This window comes from Aythya fuligula, chromosome 7, assembly GCF_009819795.1.
Source record: "Aythya fuligula isolate bAytFul2 chromosome 7, bAytFul2.pri, whole genome shotgun sequence".
Classification (NCBI taxonomy): domain Eukaryota; kingdom Metazoa; phylum Chordata; class Aves; order Anseriformes; family Anatidae; genus Aythya; species Aythya fuligula.
In genome coordinates this window covers 22,100,368-22,128,158 of record NC_045565.1, presented here as the reverse complement: position 1 = coordinate 22,128,158, position 27,791 = coordinate 22,100,368, and the positions used below count along the sequence as shown (strand labels likewise).

At 36.6% G+C, this 27,791-nt stretch overlaps 1 protein-coding gene across 3 annotated transcripts in view; it reads right to left on the bottom strand.

The window, feature by feature from the left end:
- The window catches only part of DNTT (DNA nucleotidylexotransferase), a 164,719-nt gene that overhangs the window by 54,614 nt on the left and 82,314 nt on the right, over window positions 1-27,791 (bottom strand). For 2 of the 3 annotated variants that reach the window (XM_032191797.1, XM_032191799.1), the window contains exon 11: window positions 19,560-21,220. The exons of the other annotated variant lie outside the window; for it this stretch is intronic. In XM_032191797.1, the coding sequence (XP_032047688.1) occupies window positions 21,134-21,220 (87 nt within the window). In that variant the 3' untranslated portion in view covers window positions 19,560-21,133. Of the gene's footprint in view, window positions 1-19,559; window positions 21,221-27,791 lie in introns of those variants that run through there. 3 annotated transcript variants of the gene reach the window in all.

Genomic DNA, 27,791 nt, shown 5'->3' with positions numbered 1-27,791 from the left:
GGCTGGAATGACTAAGGACAGAGTGTAGTGCTAGCTCATCCTTCTATAACCCTGATCATATGTACTTTTCTCATCATTGTACATAATATCCCATATGTTATGAAACACAAATACCAAGATTTAAAATACATTCTTAAAGCAAAACAACATTTTGGCAATTGTTTATGTGGAGTTTGTTTTGTTTTTTATTTATTTACGCATTTTTGCTAAAACAGCAGTATCAAATTGAATCATTTTAACTTATTTTCTCTTTTTGGTTGCTCTCCACTAGTTTCTATTGGAAAGCTTTAGTTTGGGGGCTTGTTTATACCAGAAAGCATTTGTAAAACAAGTTTGACATGAAATTAAAGTATATCACCTCTTTTTTATTGGTTTCATTTAAAATAAACCTGTGCTTCTGTACATTTATCTTTTTGTGTTTGAGTGTTATACACTTCCAAAATGGGCTAAAGCAGAATACTTTATTTGTTAGGAATAAGTGGGCCCAATGAGGAATCCATGTGAAATAGCTGCATGGGATGTTTCTTCACATACAGAATGCCTCGGACAACTCCTGGCTGCTGGGCAAAGCATCTCATAGGAAGCAGAGTCTCTGCAAACTCTTCCATTTCCATACAGAGCAGTGAAACATTGATGGACACACATCTTGCTGGAGGAGCAAACAGCAGTTCGTTTACTGGCTTGCTTTTAGGTCAGGATAGAGATGTGTGACCTTGGCAAAGATGTAACCACATACTTGGAAAGTTCATCTATCATTGCTGATGCTGACTACCTGATCAATGTGCTGGTCCAAGCTGGTGGGGGCTGGTTGGGAGGTAGGATATGTATTGATTTTCAAGAATCATTAGTGTCCAAGCCAAAAAGTTTACAAAAACAAAATCATGCTTATTTAACTCCCATGGCATGCTGGGGGGGTGGGGAGAGAGAGAGAAAAGGAAACATTTTCCCTTACAAACACTTTAGAAAGCATCTAACTGATGTCTTAAAAAAAAAAAAAAAAAAAACTAACACAATACACTTGGGTGAATTCTCTTTTAAAATAAAGCTCATTATATCTTTCCATTGAATATAGAACTGAGAAAGCAGCACATTTGGAACAATAATACTTGCTAGCTTGCACTACTTATTGTACAAAACTAGAAAGGTTATTTCAATGGTTATTTAAATATTTACAAAGATATGTCTCATTTATGCAACTGGCAATGATTTTCTTTTTACTGTTTTGTGACCAAAAAAAAAAAAAAAAAAAAGCAAACAGCAGATGCTGATTCTGTCAGTTTTGTTATTTTTAGGTTTATACTAATGATGTGTTCGTTTTAATGCTCTTCAGTATATCTAAGTATCTAAGTACAGTCTATAAGAAGGCTAAGAAATAACCAGCCCTACTATTTTTTTTTTTTTAATTTTACTGAAACTACGATGTGGTGGTTGTTCACTAAGAGCCCAGTGGTTTTATAGCTGAGAATAATCCAACATCTTTACAGCCAGGTATATTTCTTGTACTGTTTAAACCACATGCCTTGTCAACAATCTAACATATGTCTTGATGCCATGTCCCCAAAATGTTTCTCACACATGTATTTCTCATGTGATAGGAATGGTGAAATGACAGATGGTCCAGGTATTCTTAAAAAGCAATCTTCTTTTATAAAGGTTTTAAATGCTAACAAACGTTAACTGAAACATTCTTATTGCCATTCTTGTTAGGGGTGCTGTATATTGAAGACATGCAGCTGGTAGCTATCCTATACTGTATTATCTAAATTATCATGCAAAGAAAGCTGCCCACTGATGGATGAATAATAATTCCTTAACCCATTACTAGAAATCTAGATTGTTAATCTCACAGACCAAACACAATTAAAACCCATTGGAAATGCTGAACTAAATTATCTCCATCAATAAGAATATTTCTTCAGGAAGACCAGACAGCAACTGTGAGAGGAAATAACGTGTCTGGGGCAAGGATGCAGAGGATGAACAAATGCTCCAGGAAATCACTGGCTTTTCTAAGAGCTCTTTAAACTTGATAGGATCCTTCCAGTTCCTTCTACCCTTATTATTATTACATCAATTTATTTGTATCCATTGTATTCCTGATCCAAGAATTAATTAAAGAGCAGTAGAAATAGTTAAGTGGTTATGATTAGTTGTCAGAAAGAATTCCAAAACAGCTAGAATAGATCATGTACATGCCAAAAAATGAACTAAAAGTACCATTTTCCAGTGGAAAGTCCACTGAGGAATTGTGGAAAACTCCAAATTCTTATGTGTAACTTCAAATTTATGGAATTTGTGATAGAAATGGCAAGTATAATAATACATTCACAAAGAGACTCTGGAACAAAAAATTCTAGAACTGTGAAATTAGAAAGTCATAAATCTAGAATGGCCAAACGTATCTTGGGCAATTATTTTGAATAAACTTTCCTAAGAGCTGTTGTACGGATCTTTTGAAAACTTTTTTCTTTAACTATTGTTCAAAAGACATTTCCTTTTTTTTTTTTTTTTTTCCCCAGCATCTTCACCTGCAAAAGCCATGTTCTGTTTGTTCTGTAAATCTGAACATTCTTAAATAAAAATGCTAAATAGAGTTAAAAATCACAAAATCTTTTCTTTATCTGGGACCATTTCCATGTTTTATTAAAAACCTTGTTGTGGATCAGAAAGAGAAACAAAAGCTGTTTACCACTGGTAATGGGACTTCCAAGAATCTTGCAGTCATCCATTTCTAATCCCAATAGTCCACAAGCTTTTAGTCTTCAAGGTTGTCTCAGACCTTAAACCACTCCAAGTTTAAATATTCACTGTTCAATCAGTTCTCATCCCAGAGGATACAGAGCATGAGCACACAGCATGGATGAAGTTCATTTTGTTGCTTGGGTATCTTTCTCATGTGGATGACCTGATTTTTTGAGAGTGAGAAGGAGAATATTTGTCTCAGAAAACTTTGGTGTAGGATTTAATTCATAGCAATTCAGTTGTCTGAGACCACTCATATTTTTAGAATAATTTATTAATTAGCATTCTCCACATGTGATGGTCACACAAATTCCCAGTTAAGACTTCCTTGGAACTAAAATCTCTACTACTGACCTTAGTAGAATTTACCTGACAGAGAAACTGGTTCTGCATTTTTTCAGTTCTAATTCTTAGTTATAATGTCAGTGAACAAAAATGTCATCATCAATATCATTTCAAACATTTTCAAAATAATAGCTACCTAGACAAAATCTCAGTAATAAGTTACAAATATTTAGCCCAGCCAGGATTAATATTTTCTTGGTGTTGCCTAATGTGTCAAAGACAGGACTAATTTTCACGACTTTTTCTCTGCTTTGCTGCCAGATACTGTGAGCAACAGATTGTATTACTTTGGCTCAATTTCTTAATCTATGCAATGAAAATAACCATACCAGTCTACACTGTAATGAGGTATATAATGAAGTATTAGTGAACTTGAAGATGTCACATTATCTTATAATGCCCTGGAGAATAGTCCACTTGTTTAATGAGTTGAAATTTGATAAGTGTCATTTTAAAGTTTCACGTGTTGCTACAAATGAAATGTTTAAAAGTACACAGCACCTAACCTCAAGACAGATATCAACAAGAAGCGTAGTTTGATCACATTATTATGAGATATATCTAACTGATGGAACAGTAGGACAAGAGGCTTGAGAGATGAAAGATGAGGGTTACTGACACAGGAGAAACAGAAAGCTCCTAATAATGGGACCAAGGGACAAAAAGGTAGAAGACAAAAAAATAAATTCTGGAGCATAGGAGGAAAGAGCAGTGGAACCATTAGGAATGCAAAACTATCACAATAGTAAAGCCTTCAAACAGGTGAAACAGAGACCAACAACATGGAACAAGGAGCTGGTTAGTGTAAACCATTAAAAAAGATCTAATGGTTAATAAGACCACAAACGTTTTTAGGGAGTCATGAAGGAGCAAATGAAAGCAACAGTATTAGAACAAGAATACAGGAGATAGGCTTGGGGGAGAGTGGCTTGAAAGCTGTGCAGAGGAAAAGGATCTGGTGGTGCTAATCCATGCTCACCTGAACGTGAGCCGGCAGTGTGCACAGGTGGCCAAGGTGGCCAGCGGCATCCTGGCTTGTATCAGGAATAGTGTAGCTAGGAGGACCTGGAATGATCACCTCCCCATTTTATTCTGCTCTGGTGAGGCCTCACCTTGAGGTACTGTGTTCAGCTTTGGGCCCCTCACTACAAGAAGGACATCAAGGCCCTGGAGCATGTCCAGAGAAGGCCTATGACGCTGGAGAAGGGCCTGGAGCACAAGTTCTGTGAGGAGCGGCTGAGGGAACTGGGGTTGTTTAGTCTGGAGAAGAGGAGCCTCAGGAGAGACCTTATTGCTTTCTAAAACTACCTGAAAGGAAGCTGTGAGGAGCTGGGGGTTGGCTTCTTCTCACAGATATCTAATGGGATTAGAGGGAATGACCTCAAGTTGCACCAGGGGAGGTTTAGGTTGAAAATGAGAAGACATTTCTCAGAAAGAGTAGTCAGGCAGTCAAACGGGTTGTACATGGAGGTGGTGGTGTCACTGTCCCTGGGCATGTTCAAGGAAAAGTTGGACTTGGTGCTTAGGGACATGGTTTAGTGGGTGATATTGGTGGTAAGGTGAAGGTTGGACCAGATGATCTTGAAGGTCTTTTCCAACCTTAATGATTCTATGATTCTAAGTGAAGAAACAGCACATTTTCCAATGTCACTCTCTCAGCTTCCTTTTTAAAATTTTTAAAATCTTTAATTCTTCTTCCCAGACTTCTGCTTCAGCTGTTTTCAGACAGGCTTTTTGATCTCATTGGGAACTGCCTTGGGAATCTTCACAGCTTCCAATTCTCCTCCTTGCATTAGACCCCACTCTAGGATCATCAGTGCATATGACACTGGAAAATATTTTGCAGATTTTTGAGATACTACTGGGGACTTGTCGTGGTTCCGCTCGAGTGGGCAGCCGAGCTCCACCACAGCCGCTCTCTCACTCCCCCTCCTCAAAGAGGAATGGGGAGAAAATATGTGAAAAGGGCTCAAGGATTGAGATAAGGACGAGAAAATCACGCAATAATTATTGTAACGGGCAAAACAGACTCGGCATAAGGAGATAGTAAGATTTATTGCCTATTACTAACAAGCGAGAGAAGTGAGAAAACAAAGGAAAAAGCAAACCAAAAGCACCTTCCCCCCCCATCCACCCTCTTCCACCTCCTCCCCCCGAGCGGCGCAGGGGAACGGGGGAATGGGGGTTATGGTCAGTCTACAGCACTTCTTCTCTGCTGCTCCTTCTCCGTCACTCTCGTCCCCTGTGCTGTGGGGTCCCACCCACGGGATGCAGTCCTTGATGAACTGATCCGGCGTGGGCTTCCCACAGGCAGCAGCTCTTCCAGAACTGCTCCAGATATGGGTCCGTACCACGGGGTCCATCCCTCAGGAGAAAACTGCTCCAACCTGGATCCCCTACGGGCAGCAGCTCCTGCCAGGTCACCTGCTCCTGCGTGGGCTCCTCTCCACGGGCTACAGGTCCGGCCCGGAATCTGCTCCGGCAGGGGTCTTCCACAGGCAGCAGCCTCTGTCGGTGCAGGGCCACCTGCTCCACCGTGGTCTCCTCCACGGGCTGCAGCATGGAACCCTGCTCCACCGTGGTACTCCATGGGCTGCAGGGGGACATCCTGCTTCACCATGGTCCTCACCACAGGCCGCAGGGGACTTCTGCTCCGGCGCCTGGAGCACCTCTCCCCCTCCCTCTACACTGACCTTGGCACCTGCAGGCTGTTTCTCACTCCCTTGACTCTCCTGGCTGCTGTCTGGCACAGCGTTTTTTTCCCTGTCTTAAACATGCTCTCACAGAGGCGCAAACAACATCGCTTATTGGCTCAGATCTGGAAAACAATGGGGCCCTTCCCAAACATGGGGCAGCTTCTAGATCTTTCTCACAGAAACCACCCCTATAGACCCCTGCTACCAAAACCTTGCCACGTAAACCCACTACAGGACTATAAACAGCATCTAATCCATGAGCTGGCTGTCAGTGAGTTCTAGCAATAAGGAAACAAAACACATGCTTTGTATTACATATTATGTATTCATATTGCATTTGTATTCTATTGCTTCTTTGAAAATGCCAGTGTATAAGGAAATGAAATGAGAATGACCTGAATATGTGTATAATTGATAAATGAGTAGTAAGAAGCAAAAAAAGATAAGCACAGTGAAAACAAGAGCAGGTATGTAAGTTATAGCAGGGCCAAAAACACATCTTGTGGACAACAGCTAAAAATGGTAATTTACCAGACTGCAAGATCTATCTTTATTAGAAACACAATCTACGTGATAGTTAAAACCATAAACCATAGTATTTCCCAATGCCAAATAGCTCATATTATTGTAAATTTAACCACTGGTTAAATGAAATGCAGTTGGAATTTGTATGTAATATTCTTACCACAATAGCACATTTTCTCCAGAATACTGTGGTGGTAAATAGGAACTGCTGTTCTGCTTTAACTGCTACTGTTCAGTCTCTTCAACAGTTGAAAATAACATACTGTATTATTTATGTTATATTCTTAGCTTTAAAAGTTTTACAAACAGAAACTAATCATCCTGTCATCTTTCACATTTTAAATATCCAACAGTCTATTAAAACCATGATCCTTAAAAACACTGTAAATTTTAAATGATAAAAATCAAGATAGGTAGCAGCCCTCATGACTTCAGTGTTTGCTGTTGGTATGGTATCAAGAAACAGAACATGCTGCCACATCTGTTTAATAAAAAACAGCTCTTCTCAGGCTTTAGAGAATCAGGTTTTATGCATACTATAAATAATGCAGCATTTCAACTGCAGAATATAACTACCATGAAATCTACAGAAAATCTTGCTCCATAACTAGAGGTAAATTGTGTAATGCTCATTAATTTCTCTGATCCCATTTTAACCACTATACCTCATATTTGCAATGGAAGTTTTCTATGAGCCTTGGTTCTATTTTCATTTTGCTATATTACGCTTTTATCTAAAAGAGATTCAGAAAAGAGGATTTTTGTGATCACATAGGAGGAGCTTAGCTATGAGACACAGCAATCTGCACCATATTTAAATCTCTCCTGCAATGGAAGAGAATTCCCTCACTGTTCTGTCTATTGCAACCCTGCCAAAAATACAGTCTGTTTGCTTGGTGAACTGAAATCTGAAGAATCACAGCCACTGCTTTGATGCCTTGTGAGTCTTTAATTTACTTAGCATTTTTATTTCTATTTAACTTCATAGCAACTTGCTTTCTTCAGGCATTATTTGCTAAAGATTTATTTTTAAAACTTACATTCCTCCAGCTTTTCTATGTCCATTTTCTGCTGTTGTCAGGCATATAAAATACTCCTACATCTTGGCCTGTCAATGTCGGCACCTCTGCTCTCTCCCAGGGGAGGGCAGCTTCCTCAGAATCCTATTACTGACTCACTCCCCAAATCCCCTTTGCTTCTTGGATTTCACTCCCTTGACTTCCCCTCTTACCCTCCCCCCAACTTTCATCCTTCATTTTAAAGCCTGTCAAACAAGATTTCTGACAAACTCACAGCAACCAAATTCTGTTTTGCATCTCCACAGCCATCAACACCTACTGTTCTACACACTTTTCTATGTTTTCCTGCCAAATGTAAACACTTGTTTAAGAAGGTCCACAGATTCAGAGTGCAGCTTAATAGAAGTAGTATAAAACCCACTGATCTTCTTTATACCTGTTTTGTTTCCTCAAGCTAAAATAGTGCAGTAATCATTTACAAAATATTGCAGCTGTTTTTTTGTTTGTTGTTGTTGTTGTTTTTGTTGTTTTAATATGTATATATACGCCTTTTTGGTTTTTAGTCTATTTGGATTTTGTTTAATGCCATTTTGCTTTGGTTTGCTGTTACCACAATGGCTGAACTAAGAACTCATGCATTGTGTAAGCTTTCAACTAATTGTCCTTGCATCCAATGGCCATATCTCCTTTAAATCTGCTAATTATTTCAGAATTATGTAACTGAGCAAGTACAAAAAAAAAATATAAATTCTTCCAATTCTTTACACACTCGTCTTCTTTCAGTCATTACTGCACTGCAGGACTCTAATGAGCATATTTAAAGTACTGTGTGTTTTGTTTTGTTTTGTTTTTTTCCCTACAGTGCCTATATTAGCATTGTCTAGCTGCAATTTGGAGACTAGTGGCCAGTTTCTGACCTTGGCCAGTTCTGAGATTTTTTAATTTCCTACAAAGAATAAGCTCAGCTCTGATGTCCCTCAGAGCACTCCAGTCTTGGCCCAGCACCGTTCCTAATCTACATGCTGGCACTTAGAGGCCAAATTCTTTGGCAATGTTTGCATGACCCTGCATGGATGCTGATACTCAATTATATCTTTCTTCAACACCTTCTGTCTGTCAGGTATTTTTATTGTTATCATTTGTCTGATCTCCACTACTGGATGGGTTGTAACATTTTCCATCTAAATTCAACAACAACAAAAAGAGAGGGAAAAAATAGTAAATAATAATAAACAAAAGCAGGCTATTCTTACTGGCAAAGGTTGTTCAGCTGCTATATTTCTCTTTAGTACACAGCCATTCCTATGCCTAATATTCAGTTCAAATACAAGAGAGAGATGAGAGCTGCTAGTCTGGTGACTAGATATTTAAGACTTACATCCATTCTATCAACTTATCTTTATTTCATCTAAGAAAGATAGACCACTCATATTACCTCAATATTGATATCTTGGTCTGTGCTTTTATTTCTTCTAGCAAGATAGCCGCGAACCCGACCATATTTCCAAATCTATTTGTTGACAAATTGAAGTTTATCAAAAATGCTGTTGTCTGTGTCTTCTCTGGAGTTTTCTAAACCATTTGTGTTCAACAGTAAAGTTTCTCACTGTTTGTACAGAAGAGGCCTGAAAAACATCTCGGCCCCATTTTTTATCTTTATTTTTTAATAACACAGAATAAACCACACATCCCAGAAAAGATTCACAGAAAGCATAACTTTAAGCTGCAACAACAAAGAGAAGATGTGTGGCTCAATTACATCACAGATAATGGACTAAAAGTAGGTCTTTTTGTTGGAGTACTGGCAGCACAGCTGGACAAATGATGTAGCAAAGAGTTAAGCTCATACGCAGATCCCTTTTAGTACCGTGAATATCAATCCATTGATTATATTTCTTACAGAACTGTAGGGATTGGAAGGGACCTCAAGAGATCATTGGGTCCAACCCCCCAAAGTAGCAAAGTTTGAAAGCAATCTAACATACAGTTTTTAAGAACTATTCACTGCATTTTCTGCATCTACTCTTTTTTAAAGTATTTACAGTCAGAAAGGTTTTTCACCTTGTCCTTGGGCAATCAATTCCATTGCAAGTGACTAAACCTGCTGCTTGGCTAGCACTCACAACTCATGATTGGGCAAGGATTTGTGAGACACTTCAATTGACATCCTTAAGGATAAAAATATCCCTCAGATAATGAATGCATGGAATCAGGAGTACCAAGTACAGCACTACAAAGAGAGACAGCAAATGAGTTTGCTGTGAACAAATAGTTTAAAAATAATGGAAAGGTTTCACAGACATTTCTGACGTACTGCTGGTGCCACCCTTTTCTACAAGATATGGATGCAGAACAATGATGTTCCCCAAGAATTTCACTTCTGCCTCAGTTCTCCCAATAAGTTGTAAAATAAAATAAAATTATTTGTCTAAGCACTTAAAATCAATTGAAGAAAATGAATCTGAAAAGAGGATACTCTGAATCAAGAGGAAAAAAAAAAGACTGAAAATATTAAATTTTACAGACTGGCAAGGCCCGTATAATTCTAAAACTACTGCCATTTTCCAAAAGCATTACCTGTGTTTTTATATTAGTACAGTACATTGTTGATATATGATTATATTAATAATGATAAATAGCATCAATAAATTAAAGATACAACAGTTTTATCATTGATACAGATGAAAATAAGTGTGTCATAATCATGATTTTCATCCTATAAACTAGAAAATGCAGCCAGATCCAACAATACCAGAAATTGCAGCGTCATCACCACAATGAAAATTCATGCACAGAAACTTCTGCTGTAGAGGAGCATATGTATAAAGGAGCATATAGCTGTGTCCATGCTATATTAAAGCAACTCATAACTGCAGATGATGATTACAGCAGTCTGTCAGTAACTGGCTTTAGCAAAAGCCATCTGGATGGGACATGGTGCAATAATTTCCTCCACCATCTCAAAAATACTTGCAGCTGAGTTTTTCCTCTTTTAAATAAGAAAGTAGTTGAATGCCTCTAACACAATAGACTGTCAATGTCCAATTTATTTATTCCATACAGTATCTGAACATATTGCATACCACGTAAGCTCTGCAGTTTATATTTACCAACAGATGTTTTTCTTTCTGGAGCAGATGGCATATTGACTATACCGTGACATAACTTACATTTGCATTATCAGTCATGAATGTTAATGCTTTCCATAAACTGAGTTTTGTGTTTTGCTAAGATATGTCTAACAGCCATAACATCTTCATAAAAATCATTTAGTTTGATAACAAAATTGGTGAACTTTTTTCTTTTTTTTTCTTTTCTTTTTTCTGTTGCAGAAGCACACTCAAGGGTAAAATTTATTGAAACTAAACAAAAGAACAACAACAAAACAACAGCACAAGAATAAATAAGGGACAGGAGATAACATTTTGTTATTTCCTTTGTTTGTCTGCTTATAATTGTTCTGTTTGTGGTTGTTAAGAATTCAATTTCAAAGTTGAAATTACACATGTAAAAAAATCTAATTTCTTAATTTATGAGCTAAGTGATATATTTTCAGGAAGAAGACTTGATCAATTTACTTCATGAAGTCCTTACAGTCATAAATAAAGTGAAATAATTGTAAGTTGAACAAGATGATTGCCACATAAAGGTAGCAGCTTCACTATTCTTGGGCATGATGATGGCCCTGCTAAATAATAAATACACACACATATATTTTTGAAGTATTCTCAATTTACATTATATTTGCAAGTATTTTGGAAATAATGCCACTAAGACATATCCGGAATGTCCTGATAAGTAACTTTCTAAAAGGGTCATGCCAAATAACATGCAGGTCCCAGAATTATTCTGTTTTTATGGTATCTTAATGTGCCATTGCGTACAAATTATTGAAGAAATTTCTCTGTTGATACAGATCCAATGTCTTCTAAAGTAAATTTACAGTTTTCTTGCTCTTATTTCAGTCAAAGTCATCCCAGACCTAATAGTTTTCAACAACTCCTAACTCTTGCCAATACTGTAGTTTCGGTTTTAGTATCAATACTCGGGGAGATTCTGGTGGACGGTAGGGAATCTTGTCACAGAGTTACAGTGCTCTTTTTCAGATTGTAAATAGATTTCTGGCTATAGAAAATTATTTTCTATGCTTCTTTTCTTAGCAAATTCATGTGCATTTTAAATGTAATTTACTTCACAATATAAACACTCAAATTAAGTTCACCTGTTCCAATATTAAACAAGCAAATAGTATTGACAGTTATTCATGTGGAATTACAGAAATCAGAAAATCTGGAAGGTGGATAACTTTGAAGAAAGCATTCCCCTTTCCTACTATAAAATAATTACCCATAGTAGCGATTTGTCACAACTAGCCCATGGAGATAGCTGTTTATCATATTATGAGATTTAATATAATTTTTCTTTAATTCTGTTAATATAATGTAATTTATTTCAGCTCTCAGGTGGGCCTCAATTATTGTTTTACAAATACTACAACCTTATTTTAAAATTTGTATGTCATAATAGCTCATCTTCACTCATTTTCTTTATTTTTGCCCATTTAGCTGTGGCTGATTTGTCCCACTTTATACATCAAAGTTTGGTTTTGCAGGGTTTAGTCTGCCCCTACATTATTGGACATGAGAAGTGCTTGCTTCCAGTGGGATTTGCCGCATCTCACTGTGGTTCCTTTGATTTCTCAGGGGCTGGAATCACTGCAATATTAAATTCATCTTTGACAGCTTTGATTATTCTTCATACTTGTCCATCCCTCCCCTATGTTAAAAGAATTTATTCTATGTTTCGTCTTTCTTTAGTAGTTTGTAATTCTTGATTTGCTGATAATTTTGTATGATCATTAAACTTCAGTTCAAATGTTTCTTGGAGGCACTTTTTATGTTTATTTGTGGTTTGTAGGCATTAAAGTATAGTCATTTATCATCTAGTCAGGATTGTCATAGCAGCCATCTGTCACTAACACTCACAGCAGAGCAGCCCACTCATCTATGCTTTCATTCTCACTTGGGTGCTTTTGAAACTCTTTCCCTATATACACACATACATCAGAGTAGCTTGCAGCAGCATTTTTAAGATGTCTGATTAATTAGGCCCCAGTTATTTGCGTTGGACAGAAATTTCCTTAGTGATGCTCCTTATCCCCCTTTCAGGTTATATGCAGTCAAAGGGAACCTCTGAGTCTTTTGGGTGAGTAGGTGAAGAAAGGTGTTACGAGTCCCTGTCAGCAAGGGGCAGGAGAAGGACAGGACCTGTTGTATAGTTGCCAGTGGAGTCCATTATATATATGTCCTGCTCCCCTAATGAAGTCAGGTCTAACTGAGGTTAAGTGGCAAGACAGAATGGGAGAGAAATGTCTGTATTCCCTCTGTAGTCCTGACATTTTGTCCAGTACAGTTAAATACTGATATTTGTGGTATAAGGATTCTTTTTTAGTATTGATATCATGAAAGATTCGAACTACATCCATCATTTGTAAAGTGCCCCACAGCAGCTACAGCCATGCAACTAAACCAGGTTTCCAGAGAAACTACTTCCCACTCACATACCACCAACACACAAATAATTTCTAGCAGCCTTTAACCCACTTAAAATTGTAGTGTAAAAGTCAAAAGGCACAGAACAGTTTAAACCAGCAGCACAAGGATTTCAGGATCACAAGGAGCAGAAGATCCTACATGTAGCTACCCTGCTCAACATTCATTTTGCTCTTTTGTGCCTCAGAGGAATGCAAAAGCAGTGTTTCCTAGCCATTGCACGGTGAAGTGTGGGGTTCATAGAGTATACTTATGGAAGCCACAGGACCATATGGTCTTCCAAAGAATCCTTAGGTTACAAAAGAAAAAAAAAACAAAAGAAAAGAAAAAAAAAAAAAAAAGATCAATTTTGGACTCGTATCATCAGTTTCTAACTGCAGAAACACTCCTACCTAGTCACACAATTGCATAACCTTGTCAAACTTCATTTTTTAAGTTATATAAACTCCTCAGATGCTCTACCCAGCTGTGAAGACAATTTCAAACCATCTCTCTATTGGTAGCTAGAAATATACAAAGATTACAATTTTATCTTCAAAGCGCTAGGATGAGATTTTTTAAAATTTGCTCTTCTTTTTAAGATGTTACAACCATCAATTTCTGGAATTATCTACACTTCCCCTAGCAGAGACATCATCCACTCTTTAAAAATGGAGACCTTCTTTGTTATTTTCTTTTATGTGGTAACACATAGTTTCCTGAAGAGAAAAAGATATCGAAGCTGACAGGAAACATAGAATAATTTGTATATGGTGTGTGTACATATAGCAACAAATAAATGAAATAATGTTACTCCTGCTAAAAAGGGTTTTCTTATTTAGTGAAAATATTTCTGAGTTGGTTTTATATAAATATTTTTCCCTTATAAGTTCAAAAGTAGCAACAAAGGACTTGGGAAGCTGAGTCATTTCCAAAAATTGTTTTGAACTAACATGTTGATTTTGGAGAGGACAGAAGAAAAAGTTAATATGTGGCAGTAAATTTTTATTATTTTTATTTTGCATAGGCACAAAGGGACTAGAATTTAAAGTCCACAACAGCCAAAAAAAAAAAAAAAAAAAAAAAAAGTAGTTAATTTTTCAAATCAGTGTATTGACTTATTAAACTACAACAAACTAGGAGCCTTGGTACTTACCCAATACGTGACCTCCCTCCTCATAGTCAATCACCAGCTGTAGTCCTCAGTGATGCTGATCAGCCAAGTGACAAAATGTTTACCCCAGCACTTAGAATTCTGGGATATGTAGTTCAGTTGCCCCAACAATGCAAATCATATAGCTTGTCTTTACTACCAGTAGTATTTGAGAATATTAGTTATTTGTATTAGGTGGAAAAATAAGGTTAGATTTTATGGTTTAAGTATAATATGCAATTATTGAGGATGTTACAAAATATATTTTAGAATTAAGGATCCTGAAGAGGTTTGAACAGCATTGATGGAGAGGAGCCTTCCCTGATTAAAACTTGACTTTGTACAAGGTGATACTAGAACAGAGAACATTTGAATTTAGCAGAGTACCTTAGGCCAGGATAGTGCACAGTACATTTTCACTGTATTCCATACAACCTTTAGATAATGAAATGACCATGTGAACTGATAGAAGCTGATCTGTGAGAAGAAGAGGGACAAATACAAGCTGAGATTTCTGTTTTTAATATTGCCACTTAGTGTGGCATTTGTTTTGGCCATCACAGAATTACATTCTAGCTACAAATCATTGTAATGTCAAAAAGCATAGCTGAAATGGCAGAATGAAGTGGGACTGTGGAATAAGCAACCCATGTAGACAGATTTGGGAAGCTAAGCATGAGGATCAGGAGCTCCTAGAGCAAACTATTTTGTGGATAACTGAGCAAGATATGAGGCCACACATGTATACACATGGCAGAGATATGGGATGTTTAAAGGCATTTTATTTCTACATTCAAAGATTCAAATTTTCAGGTAAAAATAAATAGATTCAATCCAGAGTTAGAATTTGAGAGATCAGATGTAGAATACCACAAAATATGTAAAAGAAGCTGTAAAACAAAAACAAACAAACAATAAATAAATAAATAAAACAATTCAACTTAAGTAAATTAGACCCTAAAAGGGGAATACTAGCCATGACTATGAACTGATCTATTTTTCTTTGTAGTACCATCAGCTAAAACCTGTCCATCATGATTAAAATAAAAGGCACCTAAACACAGCAGGGGTAAAGATTGCTTGTTCCTTTTTGTGATTTGAAACACAGGGAAGCTTGAAATGTATACAAAGAGAGATGAGCTAACTAGCTGAAGCTAGAATTGGAAAGTTCTGAAGCTGTGATTCATCTACAGCTATATACATGACACTTTTTTGGATATGGTCCCTATTGGGTTCCTAAAGAACACCAGCAGCATGATCAGCTATAGATTGACAGCCATTCTGGCAGAAGTTTAGCCTCTGTGGAAGGTTTTCGTTTTTTCATGTGGTTTCATCGAAAATTTCAGACCTGGGACTTGATGATTTTAACTGCAATTGCTGTTAGACTGTACCCTAAAATAAATAGTTGTTCAACAAGTGAAAGAATACATTTTACACTAAGGAATATAATATATAATACACTTTTTATGAGAAGCCTAAACAATTCTGGCCATAAACTGCAGAAAACACGTTTCATTTGGAGATTATATTGTTGTAACATGTTTGACACTGGAAAATGTTATTTGGGATATCTGATGATCACAAATTATCACAAATCATCAAGGAAATACACATGATTTTGTTAGTTTATTAGTTTGTTTTAACTTTTCCCTGTTTTTCACAGAGGTGGAGTCACCGATTACCTTTTAGCAATTTAGTATGTAGATACTTACAAACACAATCAACCTTATCCTCTTACTTCTTGCCAAATTGTCATAGAAGCAGGGGAGGAGAGACAAGCATTTTAAAAATCAGCCTCCAGGGACTTTAGAAATTCGATAAGTTTGATATGATTTGTTTCTGATGAACACATCACTAATAATTTATCTTTTTGTTTGTTTGTTTTTAAGTATCTAAAGTAATTAGATTAAAATCTATTAATCCTTCTAGCAATTTAAGAGCTATTAAGTTCACTGATTGGAAATTCTCTTTTACCTTCTATTCTCCTTCCTCCTATCTTAAACATGTCTGTTCTTTTTACAAGAGTTTGACCTGTTCCAGGCCCCCAGGCCTTACCCTTCCATCATAAGTTCAAAAGCATTATTATCCCACTGATTCCAGCAGTTCTACCACTCTGTAGGGAGATTTCACTATTCTCATGGATTCAAATACATGTATGTTCAGCTGGTAAGGTTTTATTTCCTTTAAGCTGTTCCATCCCTGTTTTCCTTCTGTCTTTTGTTGCCTTCTGTCTTTTTTAATATAGCCACAGGTGACTAGCACCATCAAGAACTATTGAAATCATTACAGGGCTGAGACTGGTCAGAATTCATTTAATTGTCGCAAGAAACTTCAAGTTATCATTTAGAATCTATTAACTAAAATGAAAGAAGTTTACATTTTCCAAATTTTGCTGTCAGTTTATTTTACATCTCTAGTGAATAAGGTACGTGCATGTACATTCATTTCTTTTCTCAAGTGACAAGTGATAAGATGTGAAGAAACAGTCTCAAGTTCCACCAAGGGAGGTTTAGATTGAATATTAGGAAGAATTTCTTCACAAAGAGGGTGGAGCATTGGAACAGGCCCAGGGAAGTAAGGAGGCCACAGTGCCTGAGGAACTACAGGCCTGTCAGCCTGACCTCAGTTCCAGGGAAAGTTATGGAGAAAATTGTCTTGGGTGAGATCCCATGGCACTTGCAGGGCATTCAGGTGATCAGGCCCAGCCAGCACGGGTTCACGAAAGGCAGGTCATGCTTGTCCAACCTCATCTACTATGATTGTGTGACCACACTGGTAGATGAGGGAAGGGCTGTTGATGTAGTCTACTTAGACTTCAGCAAAGCCTTTGACACAGTCTCCCACAGTATTCTTCTGGGGAAACTGGCTGCCGGTGGCCTGAGGGTAGTGGTTAATGAAGTCCAGCTGGCATCCCGTTACAAGTGGTGTCCACCAGGGGTCAGTACTGGGGCCTATCTTGTTTAACATCTTTATTAACCTAGATGAGGGGATTGACTGTACCCTCAGTAAATTTGTAGATGACACCAAATTGGGAGGTTGAGTCAATCTGCCTGAGGGTCGGGTGGACCTTCAGAGGGATCTGGATGGGCTGGACTGCTGGGCTGAGGCAAATGCATTGAGGTTTAACAAGGGTGAGTGCCAGGTCCTGCGCTTTGGCCACAATAACCCCATGAGACACTACAGGCTTGGGGCAGCGTGGCTAGAAGAGGAAAGGGACCTGGGAGTGTTGATTGATGCTTGGCTGAACATGAGCCAGCAGTGTCCTCAGGTGGCCAAGAAGGCCAAAGGCATCCTGGTTTGTATTAGAAATAGTGTAGCCAACAGGAGCAGGGAGGTGATCATCCCCCTGTACTCAGCTTTGGTGAGGCCGCACCTTGAATACTGTGTTCACTTTTGGGCTCCTCACTCCAAGAAAGACACTGAGGCCCTGCAGCATGTCCAGAGACAGGCAACAAAACTGGTGAGGGGTCTGGACAAGTCCTATAAGGAGCAGCTAAGAGAGCTGGGATTGTTTAGTCTGGAAAAGAGGAGGCTCAGGGGAGACCTCATTGCACTCTACAACTTCCTGAAGGGAGGTTATGACGAGGAGGGGGTCAATCTCTTCTCTGAGATAGCTAAAGATAGGAGTCAAGGAAATGGCCACAAGATGCACCTGGGGAGATTTATATTATGTATTAGGAAAAACTTTTTCTGCAGTGGTCAGGCACTGAAATGGCCTGCCCAGAGAGGTGGTGGAGTCACCATCCCTCACAGTGTTCAAGAGGCGCCTAGACAAGGGGCTACAAGATATTATTTAGTAGCTTAGTGAGTAGTATTGGTGATAGGAGGACAGTTTGACTAGATGATCTTGTAGGTCCTTTCCAATCTTGTGTTTCTATGATTCTATGAAGTGGTGAATACGCATCCCTGGACATATTTAACAGATGAGTGGAGATGTTACTAAGGGACATGGTTTAGTAATGAATCCAGGTAGGTTTATGATTGGACATGATGACCTTGAAGGTCTTTTCCAAACTAAATGATTCTATGTTCTTCTTGAGTCTTAAAATTTTACTTATTCCTGTGTATAACTGTTGCTAATGACATCCACTATGCCTCTTGGCTCTGTCATTGCATGTACAATAAATTTGGTGAGTGCTATCAGAGATGATCATGCATACAGTTTCTATGATAGTAACAGGGGTAGCAGCTTCTTCAGTGGAGGAATTCATAACAGATGCTATATTCTTCATAGCCAGATCATCCTGGTCATCTAACGTAACATTCTGTTTAATCCAACCGCTCAGTTAAAAATACTGTAATTTTTGGTAATTTATGATCCAGGTAGCAATCATGTTTTTCATTCTCTGTCAAATGTATTCTAAAGAAAGCTTATGGAAATTGAGGGGGAAAAAAAAATAAAGTAGTGTGCTGGTTTTTTTTGTTTTTTTTTTCCAGTCTTCAAGCAGCTGACAGAACCTGTGTTTGGTATCTTCTCCCCCACAGGTGGCATAATTATAAGTGATGCATAGGCGGTCAGGATGGGAGTTATGAATTTCAAACATTTCTTCTTTACGTGAAAAATTGAATGTTTCATATTTCCTCTCTGGCATGAGGTATGCAGAAACAGCACAACTGGAATGTATAATTTATGATAAATGTTGGTCAAGTAAAAAGTATATGTAGATAAGGTAGTGTAGCTTTTATTCTCTTCACTAGGACTGAAAATTTTCATTGCTACTTAAGTGTCAGCATCCTGATGCAAAACACAGAAGGTGTTTCATATGTCAGTATGATAAAGAAGGAAGTGAAGCCAGTGCTTTCTAGTTAGAGCAATTCAGAAAGTGGCATTGTATTTTCAGCTCAGTTAGCAAAACTACACTTTAAAAGGATGGTTTTATTGGTACAGTCAAGAATAAAATTTCATGCTGTTATCACATTTTTCTACTTCCCCATTTTAGGTTTTAGAATGGTTTACAATGCAGTCCTTTTAAAAATCCATTCCTCAGTTGAATGGGACCTGTAAACAAGGTCAGCATACTTTTTCTGTCACATAACTATATCTGAAAAAAAATAAATAAATTCCTACAACTCTACTAAAGACATCATAATAATGACAAATATCATGGCTTTAAATTACAGAATTTAAATTGTACCATATAATGCAGATTATCTCAAGTTATAGAATGGATTCACGGCATAGCATTAATTTCTTGCAGCAGACCATTCCTATTCATCTTTTATTTCATGTTGTTTGCTAAAGCTTGAGAAATCTCCCAATGACCTGTGATATGGTTGTGTTTATTGAATAACATGAGATCATTGTATAAAAAAAAAAAGATGCTTTTTTAAGAAATAGTTTTCATTTTCCTACAGTCACTTCTGGGCCTGATTCTGTAACATTTTACCTTGATGAATACCTGTATTAAACTGAAGGAGAGCATTGTTCATGAATACAGTAGTAGAGATGGAGAGTGTGATGAATAAACTGTACCCTAAAAGAACTGGGCATCAAATATATAGAACTGAATAAGCACTGATATATTCAAAGTGTTTTTATGGTTCTAATTCCAGCCATGAAAATGAATACATTTCACAGAAAAACACAGCTACTACCTATTTTAACAACCAGAAATATGTTGCATATAAAACTGCACATAGGAACTTTTGTTAATACTGTCTACTATACTAACAAAACATCTCTTGAGGAGGCAGCTTCTTAGAAGATGTTTTTTAATTACCAGCAATAGCTTTGACACTTGCACTTTAAGTCATTCATCTTGTAATTAAGCACTATAATACTAAGTCTTGGTATATTTTATGCACATGTAGAACCTTGACATCTATGCTGCCATGGGACATTGTCATTGTTTGAATAGGGGACACCATTACTGTCAGTAAGACTTGTTGTGAATGGTTTTGTCATGCCAAGATGTGAAATCAGCCTTAGCGGGTGGAAAAAAAGTTCAGTATTAATTAAGAAAAAATTTTGACCAGTCATGGTGCTCTCAATCACCTTTATTCTAAATTTGACAAAGGAATTGTCAGTGAGTAACTTCACATATTAAACTACTAAATACCCTTGTTCATTAAAGGATAAATGTATTCCAAATCCATAACAATCACAAGAGCCACTGAGAATTTACTGAAAACAAAACATCTCAAAGGATCACTTTCATTAGAAAGTGTCTCACATACAAAATGAATTTCTGACCAAAACGATGGAATAACAGTCTAGAGCAGCCAAGAGCTCAGGTAAACTTCTCATTCCAGTGCATATATAGCTACTGACAAAAAATAAATTTCAAGTTATAAAAAATGAGTACAGATAAATAAAAGCTTTCACACCACAGCAGCCACCAGTCTGACAATTAAAGCAATTGGTGTCATATAGGTTACAATTCAAATTCCTGATCAAGGATCATTACATCACGTCCTGGATCTTCTGAAGTCCAAATTAGTACTCCAAATTTATAGTATTTTTCCTCACCATTGAAGATTGCTGCTGAGTTATTCCACTTTTCCTTTCCAAAATCTCTTCCTGTGTAATATTGTCTAAGCTGAATTCTCAGCTTGATTATAGTTTTTATAGAGTGGTGATGCAACTAGATAAATATTATAGCTGAAGCCTCAGACTGCCAGACTAATTTCCACCTAGGACTTTGGCCTTTATATACTGTAGAAAAACTGTATATGAATGCAGCAAAATACTTAAGAAATTCAGCTAAAGCTAAGCGTGTACTTCAGTGATTTTTGGACTCAGCTGAAATGTTTTGTATTATTTAGGTATTGTCATAGCTGACAATATTTTAAAAAGCATTATTATTATTGAAGTTTCTGTTACAAGCAAAAATCTCACCAGTTAGAAGTTTTCATTTGAAAAAAAATAAATAAATCCACAAGCTCTACCTCCTCTTTGTCATCCTATGAAGAAAAATCAAAGACTAAAACTGGAAAGACTGGAAAGGACTCTGAAGAACTTAATCTGTTCTTTTCTAGGAATGTAAGCATACATAAGGACTTCTAACTAATATTTTTAAAAGTTTTCTCTTAGAGACATGTAATATATATATCTAAATCAGACTGCAAGATAGGCAGAAAGACCATCACTGTCAACTGATGAATGCACACTAGCAAATCATTTTAAGCATTCCTTTCCCATGGTTCGAGATAATCCAAGCCAAGATGTGCAAAGATTTCTTCCTCACTTCCAGCTTTGAGAAAGATCCTCTGTGAAATAATTAAAAAAAAAAAAAAAAAAAGACAATAAAATTGTTAGAAGCAAATTTCAATTGATGTTTTCACTGTTTAAAAGGAGTTTATTTTTGACAACTCTACCCATTATATTCCCTACAAAATACATTATCTTCATCACTTTGTTCAGGGGTGACCTTGCAGTGTGAAAGCAAGTTAGAAAATAATTCTAATGCTTCTTGATGCCTTCAATTCTAATGATTAGTTTACAACTCTTTGTTTTGATATGTTTTTTCAAATCTCTGTGTGCAAGTGTTAGAACTCAAATAAAACCTACATTTCCCTTCAGCAAGGGTCAGTAACTTGACTTTCTTAAAAAAAAATAATCAGTTATATTATAAATTAATATAGTAATGTTCTCTATAAGTGCATTCAGGCTGATTCACTAACTATGCATAACCAAATATTCAAAGTGTTAATGCCTTCCAAGTTTCTAATATTTACAGAAGACTTTTCTGAAAAAGAAAAAAAAAATTCTGTCTGGAAAAGCAAGATGAAAATTAGCTGAAAATCAGCTGCAACTGGGTTTTCAAATGCACACTCTTAATGAATAATTTACAGTAAAATTCTATTTTTATTTAATTATTTTTTCAGATCTCTTCTGACATCACAGGAGAGTATTTTGCACAGGAACAGCCCACTAACTCTATCTTTCTTAAGAAGACCGATAGAGTAATATACATAGCTTTATGCATTCCTTGACACACTGAAGTACAATATTAATTACAAAACTGCTAAGGTAGATGAATGTTAAAGCAGGGCAAACCTCACTGTTTGGAAGCAAGAACAAACTCATTCCATTGAAAAAGAATACTTAATATTTCAGCAATTCTTGAATCTTCTGTTCTTAAGTCTCAATCGATGTTAAGCTCTGAACAGTCTCAAACTCCACCACCATGAAAAACTTTAGGGCTAGGGTTTTACAATCTAAAATTTCTACTGTGAAAGAGGCAAAGCTGAGTGGAAAACTACCCATTAATGAATTCCTCTTAGGAAAATCTCTGATTATACTAAAATTTAGAAAAATCTGTGCCAGTGTCTTTGCTTTCTCAGATGCTAACCACTGCCTCCAGGAAGGCTATGCTGTCCAGCATACCCGTGGCAGTGGGTAAGGATGAGTCCACAACTACATTGGAGCAGTCTCACAATATGGTGGAACAACTGGCACCAGAGATTTCCAAGTTTACCCTCTGTGTTCTCTCCTCCACACCCTCTTTCATTCCCTGATCTCCCATAGTGATCATGCAACACAAGGGCCTCAGAAAGCATCAGGCAAGCAGGTTACTGAAATACATAAATCTTGCTTCTTGTTACTGCCTGTTCTCTCCCTTTCAACTGCCCTCTCATGACAATGTTAAGCACATAGTTGACCAAGGGAAGCCTATTGATGTAAACCTTTTGGATTTCAGAGCTTTTGATACTGTTCCTCACAGTATCCTTCTGGACAAAATGTCCAGCATACAACTAGACAAATACATAATATGATAGGTGAACAATTGGCTGAAGGGTCAGGCTCAAATGGTTCTAGTAAATGGGGTTACATCACTCTGGCAGCAAGTCACTAAATGATGAGCCAGAAAGAGTAAACAAAACCACTGAGTCTGTGTGAACTTCATGCTGCCCCTAAAACATGCCTGTGCATCATCAGTAAAATTTATCTCACTAGTTGGAACTCAGTGACTTATTGTTATTAACCATCAGTTCACTTCTTTCCAGTGCCTGATCCATCTCTCACTCCCATCAGCAGCCATGGTTTTGCCAAGTCATAATGAAGAATTGAACATCCAAAGTAAAATGTAACTTTAATTTTCTCAAAACTCAGTTTGTAAACTCAAACTTTATCAGGGTTTCAACTAAACCAGAAAACTGTTCCCATTTCATCATAGGAGTATCTGAAATTTGAAGTTCTAAATCTAACTCTATCTACAGCAAAGCCCCATCTTTCTCTGACATTGTTCAGCTTGGACAGCCAGAGTAGTCAAGCTGCCAGCTTTCCTAACAGCTATTTTTCAATGCCACAAAGTAGAATGAAAGTCGGTTTAACTGTGCTAGAAAGGTTACAAACACTAAATTGAATAGTAGAGATTAGATGCTCCTGAGTGAATTGAGTCAGAGGCCTTTGGTGTTCCTTTGAGTTTGGGAGGACAGAAAGGACAGAATATGAGGCTCTGATTTGCTCATTCCGAGTTCCCAATCAGCAAAGTAGATATTTAAGAATTGTTCTGGCTAATATTGTCTTGAATCCATTTATCTTTCTTATCAAATAATTGCTATTCAATGAATAAATATGGAACATTTTCATTATTTTAATTTCAGAGAGTTTATCTTCAATTAGACAAAAACAATCTTAACAGACAAATACTTAGAGTCAATGGTAATGATGGCAACAAGAAATAATAAGTATTCTGTGTTACTAATAAAAAATATATTACAAAAATCAGCAACTTTTAAAATTGCATCATTTTCTGTCCTGTCCCATATAAATGCACAAAGTACAACAAATAGTTCCTTGCAATGTTCAGAAGCTACTTGTTTATGTCGCTAAATCTTTGACATTCATATTCCACACATTTCAATTGCACACATGAAAACTTTAGGGCTAGGGTTTGCACACAAAAACACAACCAAACCCATTGAAAAAATAAAAATAAAAAATATCTTTACCAACGAGTTAAGTAGATATTCTACTAAGCTCTTCTACAAAGGCATTGATTTCAGGCAATAAAACATTCCATATGGATTAGATCTGTTACAACAATGCACAGTAAAAGTACTTAACAAGGTATATGAAGTTGTTTTCACTTTCCTGTAATGAATTCTATTTACATAAGATAATTTTCATATGCAAACACACTGTATCAGAAATTTGAGGGAATAATTTTGCCCATTATTTCAAGATTTTTTTTAAAAACTAATTAGGACAAATGTTTTTGTCTTTTACCTCTAGTGTAAAACCAGTTTCCTATTTTCTAAAGTATTATTCGAGCATGGAATTCTCAGCATATGAATATTTAGACTCTGGAACAGTGCCCACAACTACAGAAACTTGATGGAGAATGAAAAGCTGAAAAAAATAATCACATATACATAATGAACTGACAGTTCAAAGTTGTGTCTGTAATAGGAAAGATTGCTTACAAAGCATAGACAATGTTTTTTTCTAAGAAATTCAAACGTCAGGTTCTGGAATAAAAGTCAGATACAAAAAACAATAATTAGGAGAATGTAGATCCTTTTTTCATCTGGAGAGGACTAGAAAAAATGATAGAACACAGAGTAAAAGAAAATGAAAGAAAAGATTGAAAACTACCCGTCAGGTAACAGTACCAGAAATATTTCTTCCCTAGAGCTTGACTTTGCGAGGACAGGATGTTAGGATTTGTTGCTGTTGTTATGTTTGTTGGTTTGTTTTTTTTTTTTTTTTTGGTTGTTGTTTTGTTTTGTTTTGTTTAATTCTAAATGTGAACAAGAGAGGGCAAGCCATACATATAAATTACTGGGGGGGGGGAAAAAAAAAAAAAAGTAAAATGAGAAAAAAAAGATCTTACTCTTGTAGACAGATGTTACAGATACTTTGATACTCTTTAATAGAAGCTCTTCATATCTATGGGACCCCAAATTGCATCCCATTTCTTTTGTTCTGTCACTTCTTGTTTTTCTGCAAGCAAAATTCATTTCATTTGCTTGACAGGGAAAATTTCTAATACAAAGTATCTGATGCTGAATACCATTCTCAGTAGCTACAAGCCATGTTTCTAAATGAATCTCTAGTTGATATCTGCCAACTGCTTTAGCAATGTAAGTGTTATTAATGTTAATCATAACCTATTATTTTCCCTCTTTGTCAATCTATGCAGAGCTTATACAACGATGAAAATTTGATTAGTGTATTCAGTACTGTTCTTTCTTCTTTTTTCTTTTCTTTTTGCTCAAGAGATGTTACTAATGAACTGCTTGCCCAGCTATTGGGGTTTGTTGTTGTTTGGGGATTTCTTTTCAGCTTCTTACTGGTATTCCACAGATCCAGGGCATGCCCAATCAACATCAATCAAGCTTACAAAAAAATATGATGTTCTGGAGCAGCTGGTATCATTCTGCTCTTATCCCATTTAATCACTGCTGTTATTTCAATGGATGTAAATATTACATTTGCAGTTGCAAACATGACTATTAACAACACCTAATGTAAAACATCTGCCATCGAAGTGCTTTCTTGTGTGAACTGCTACCTCTTACTTTCATTTCGGTATTAATGATCAATGCTACTTTTGATGACAGAGAAGAAGAGAGAGAAGGCACAGAGTTAGCACTACTTGGTGATTTCTTAACTAGCACTGTCAAAGTTCAGATAGATGTTACACTATTATTGTCACTTGGTTTCAACTCACACCTAACGAAGCCACAAAATAAAACCATTAACCAATGAAGTAGAAGTCTAGTTTTAGTTATATAGCTCAGCATATGCCAACAGTACTTGTTCCTTTTGGGGGCCAAATACCAATTCTACTGATTTTGCATATATGTTACTTAAATAATCAGAAAAGCTGAAAGCACCAGAAGGTACCTGCAAACCATTTTTCTTGTCCATTTTCAGAGTACCTCCATGTGTCTAACCTACTTTTTGAGTAGCTCAGCCTAGGTAGTTTGACTCTACACACCAAGATTGGAAACTTTAAAATATGGTTAGCAATTTATCCAGTAACCACAAAGAAGAAAAGATATCCAAAGAAATCAGAGATTACTGAAATTAACATGCAGAAATTCTTGATTTTCATGAGAAGCACAAGGGACGTGAAAATTTAGGCCACTGGATATGCAGTTATCTTTTATTGAGCAACCTGTACTTTCAGTCAACCTGGATAATTCCTTTATGTTGTTGAAATTAAACTCTACTGCTTATACACCCAATACACATCCAGCTCTACAGTACTCATCTGTCTTTTTTCCACTGTTTGGTCAGGAAGAAAAAATGCTGCAATGACAGCAACCTCCTGACACTGCACTTAACGAAACAATGCTCCGCTGAGATTGCTTCATCAGGAAACACAGAAACTGTTTCTCTACCAGCTTTGCATACATCTCTGAAAACAGATCTACTCATGCTCTGCATCAATATTAACTCATTCTTCTTGGCAAGCACACATTTAATCACATTCCAAGTAGACTGATATCCTACTATTTACTACCAAAAATCTTGGTAGTAATAGTATATTGCAAAATACCAAATCATGTATTATAACTAATACTATAAATAACCTTCAGCTTGTTACTGTGGCATTTTATTACAATTTTCCCCATCTCAAGATAAACTTAGGAAGTTAGTTTGAATGCAAGTACCTCAAAAATAAAAAACATTAAGATCATGCAGGCAGTATCACTGATGAGATGATAATCAATGCTTCTGAACCAGCAGAATCCTCTGGAAAGCAAAGTACTTTAGGTTGGTATGTATACAGTATGTATGTGTGCAAACCTCAGTCCTGAAGATGAGACAGTTGGCAGAAATTTCATTGATTTGTTTCTCTATTTAAATCCTTATCATCCTTGGTATTAGCTGAGAAGCTAAGGTATGAAATTTCCTAGTTCGTTACTGGCCCAACTCTACTTTCTACATTGAGCATTTATTCTTGAATAAGTCATAGCAAAATCACGCCCTTTCAAAGACCATTTTTAAAATATATTATTTTATGTCCCATTTTCTCTGCTCTTTTTTCATAGTGCTGATTTTGGTTGCCATACAACTGCAATTCAGAAAGAATGCAGTCATTCTCCAGTGGATTTCATTATCCTTTGGAAAACTATGACATTGTGTAAGATGCAAACCCCCTCCAGAGCAAAAGACCTCAAGGGGCAATGATCATTATAGTCTGTTGGGACTTCTTACATTCTTTTTCACCAAATAAAATGAGGGGATGGAGGAGTGAGGGGGACAGAATATTACCAACAATATATTGTTAACAAATTACAAAACTGTTTGATGCAGCTGCTTCTAGGTAAGCATTTGGGAATTTCAATAACTTATGCATTTATTCTAACCTTTCCTTTGTATCCTGGTAACATTGCATGCTATAAAATGGAAAACTCTTCAGTAGGTTAGCTAGTAATTTCCTCATTTAAATTTGGTCTGCTTTCACTAACTTTTGTATGGTCTGCTTTGACTAACTTGTGTCCATGTCAATTTAATTACTTTAATATTTGCTTTCCTTTTTAAAATTATTTAAGTGAAGATATAATGTCAGTTTGATGATTTTAAACTTCATAATGTCTTTGGTATGCAGAATGATAAATACCAAGCAGGCTAAACCCCCATTGTTTTACGTGTCTGGAATGGTTACAGCAGCAGTAAGTATGACAATGATAAATGAACAACAGAAAAGAAGAGGATAGACTGTCATTTGAAAAGCTGGAACTTAACTCTTCATTGTGCTTGGACAGAGTCCTTTCTAAAAATATTTTTGTGGGGTAACATCAATTATAGATGAATGATAGCATAAAACACTATAGAAGAAATTATACTATGCACCTTATATTTCTCTTACAAATATAT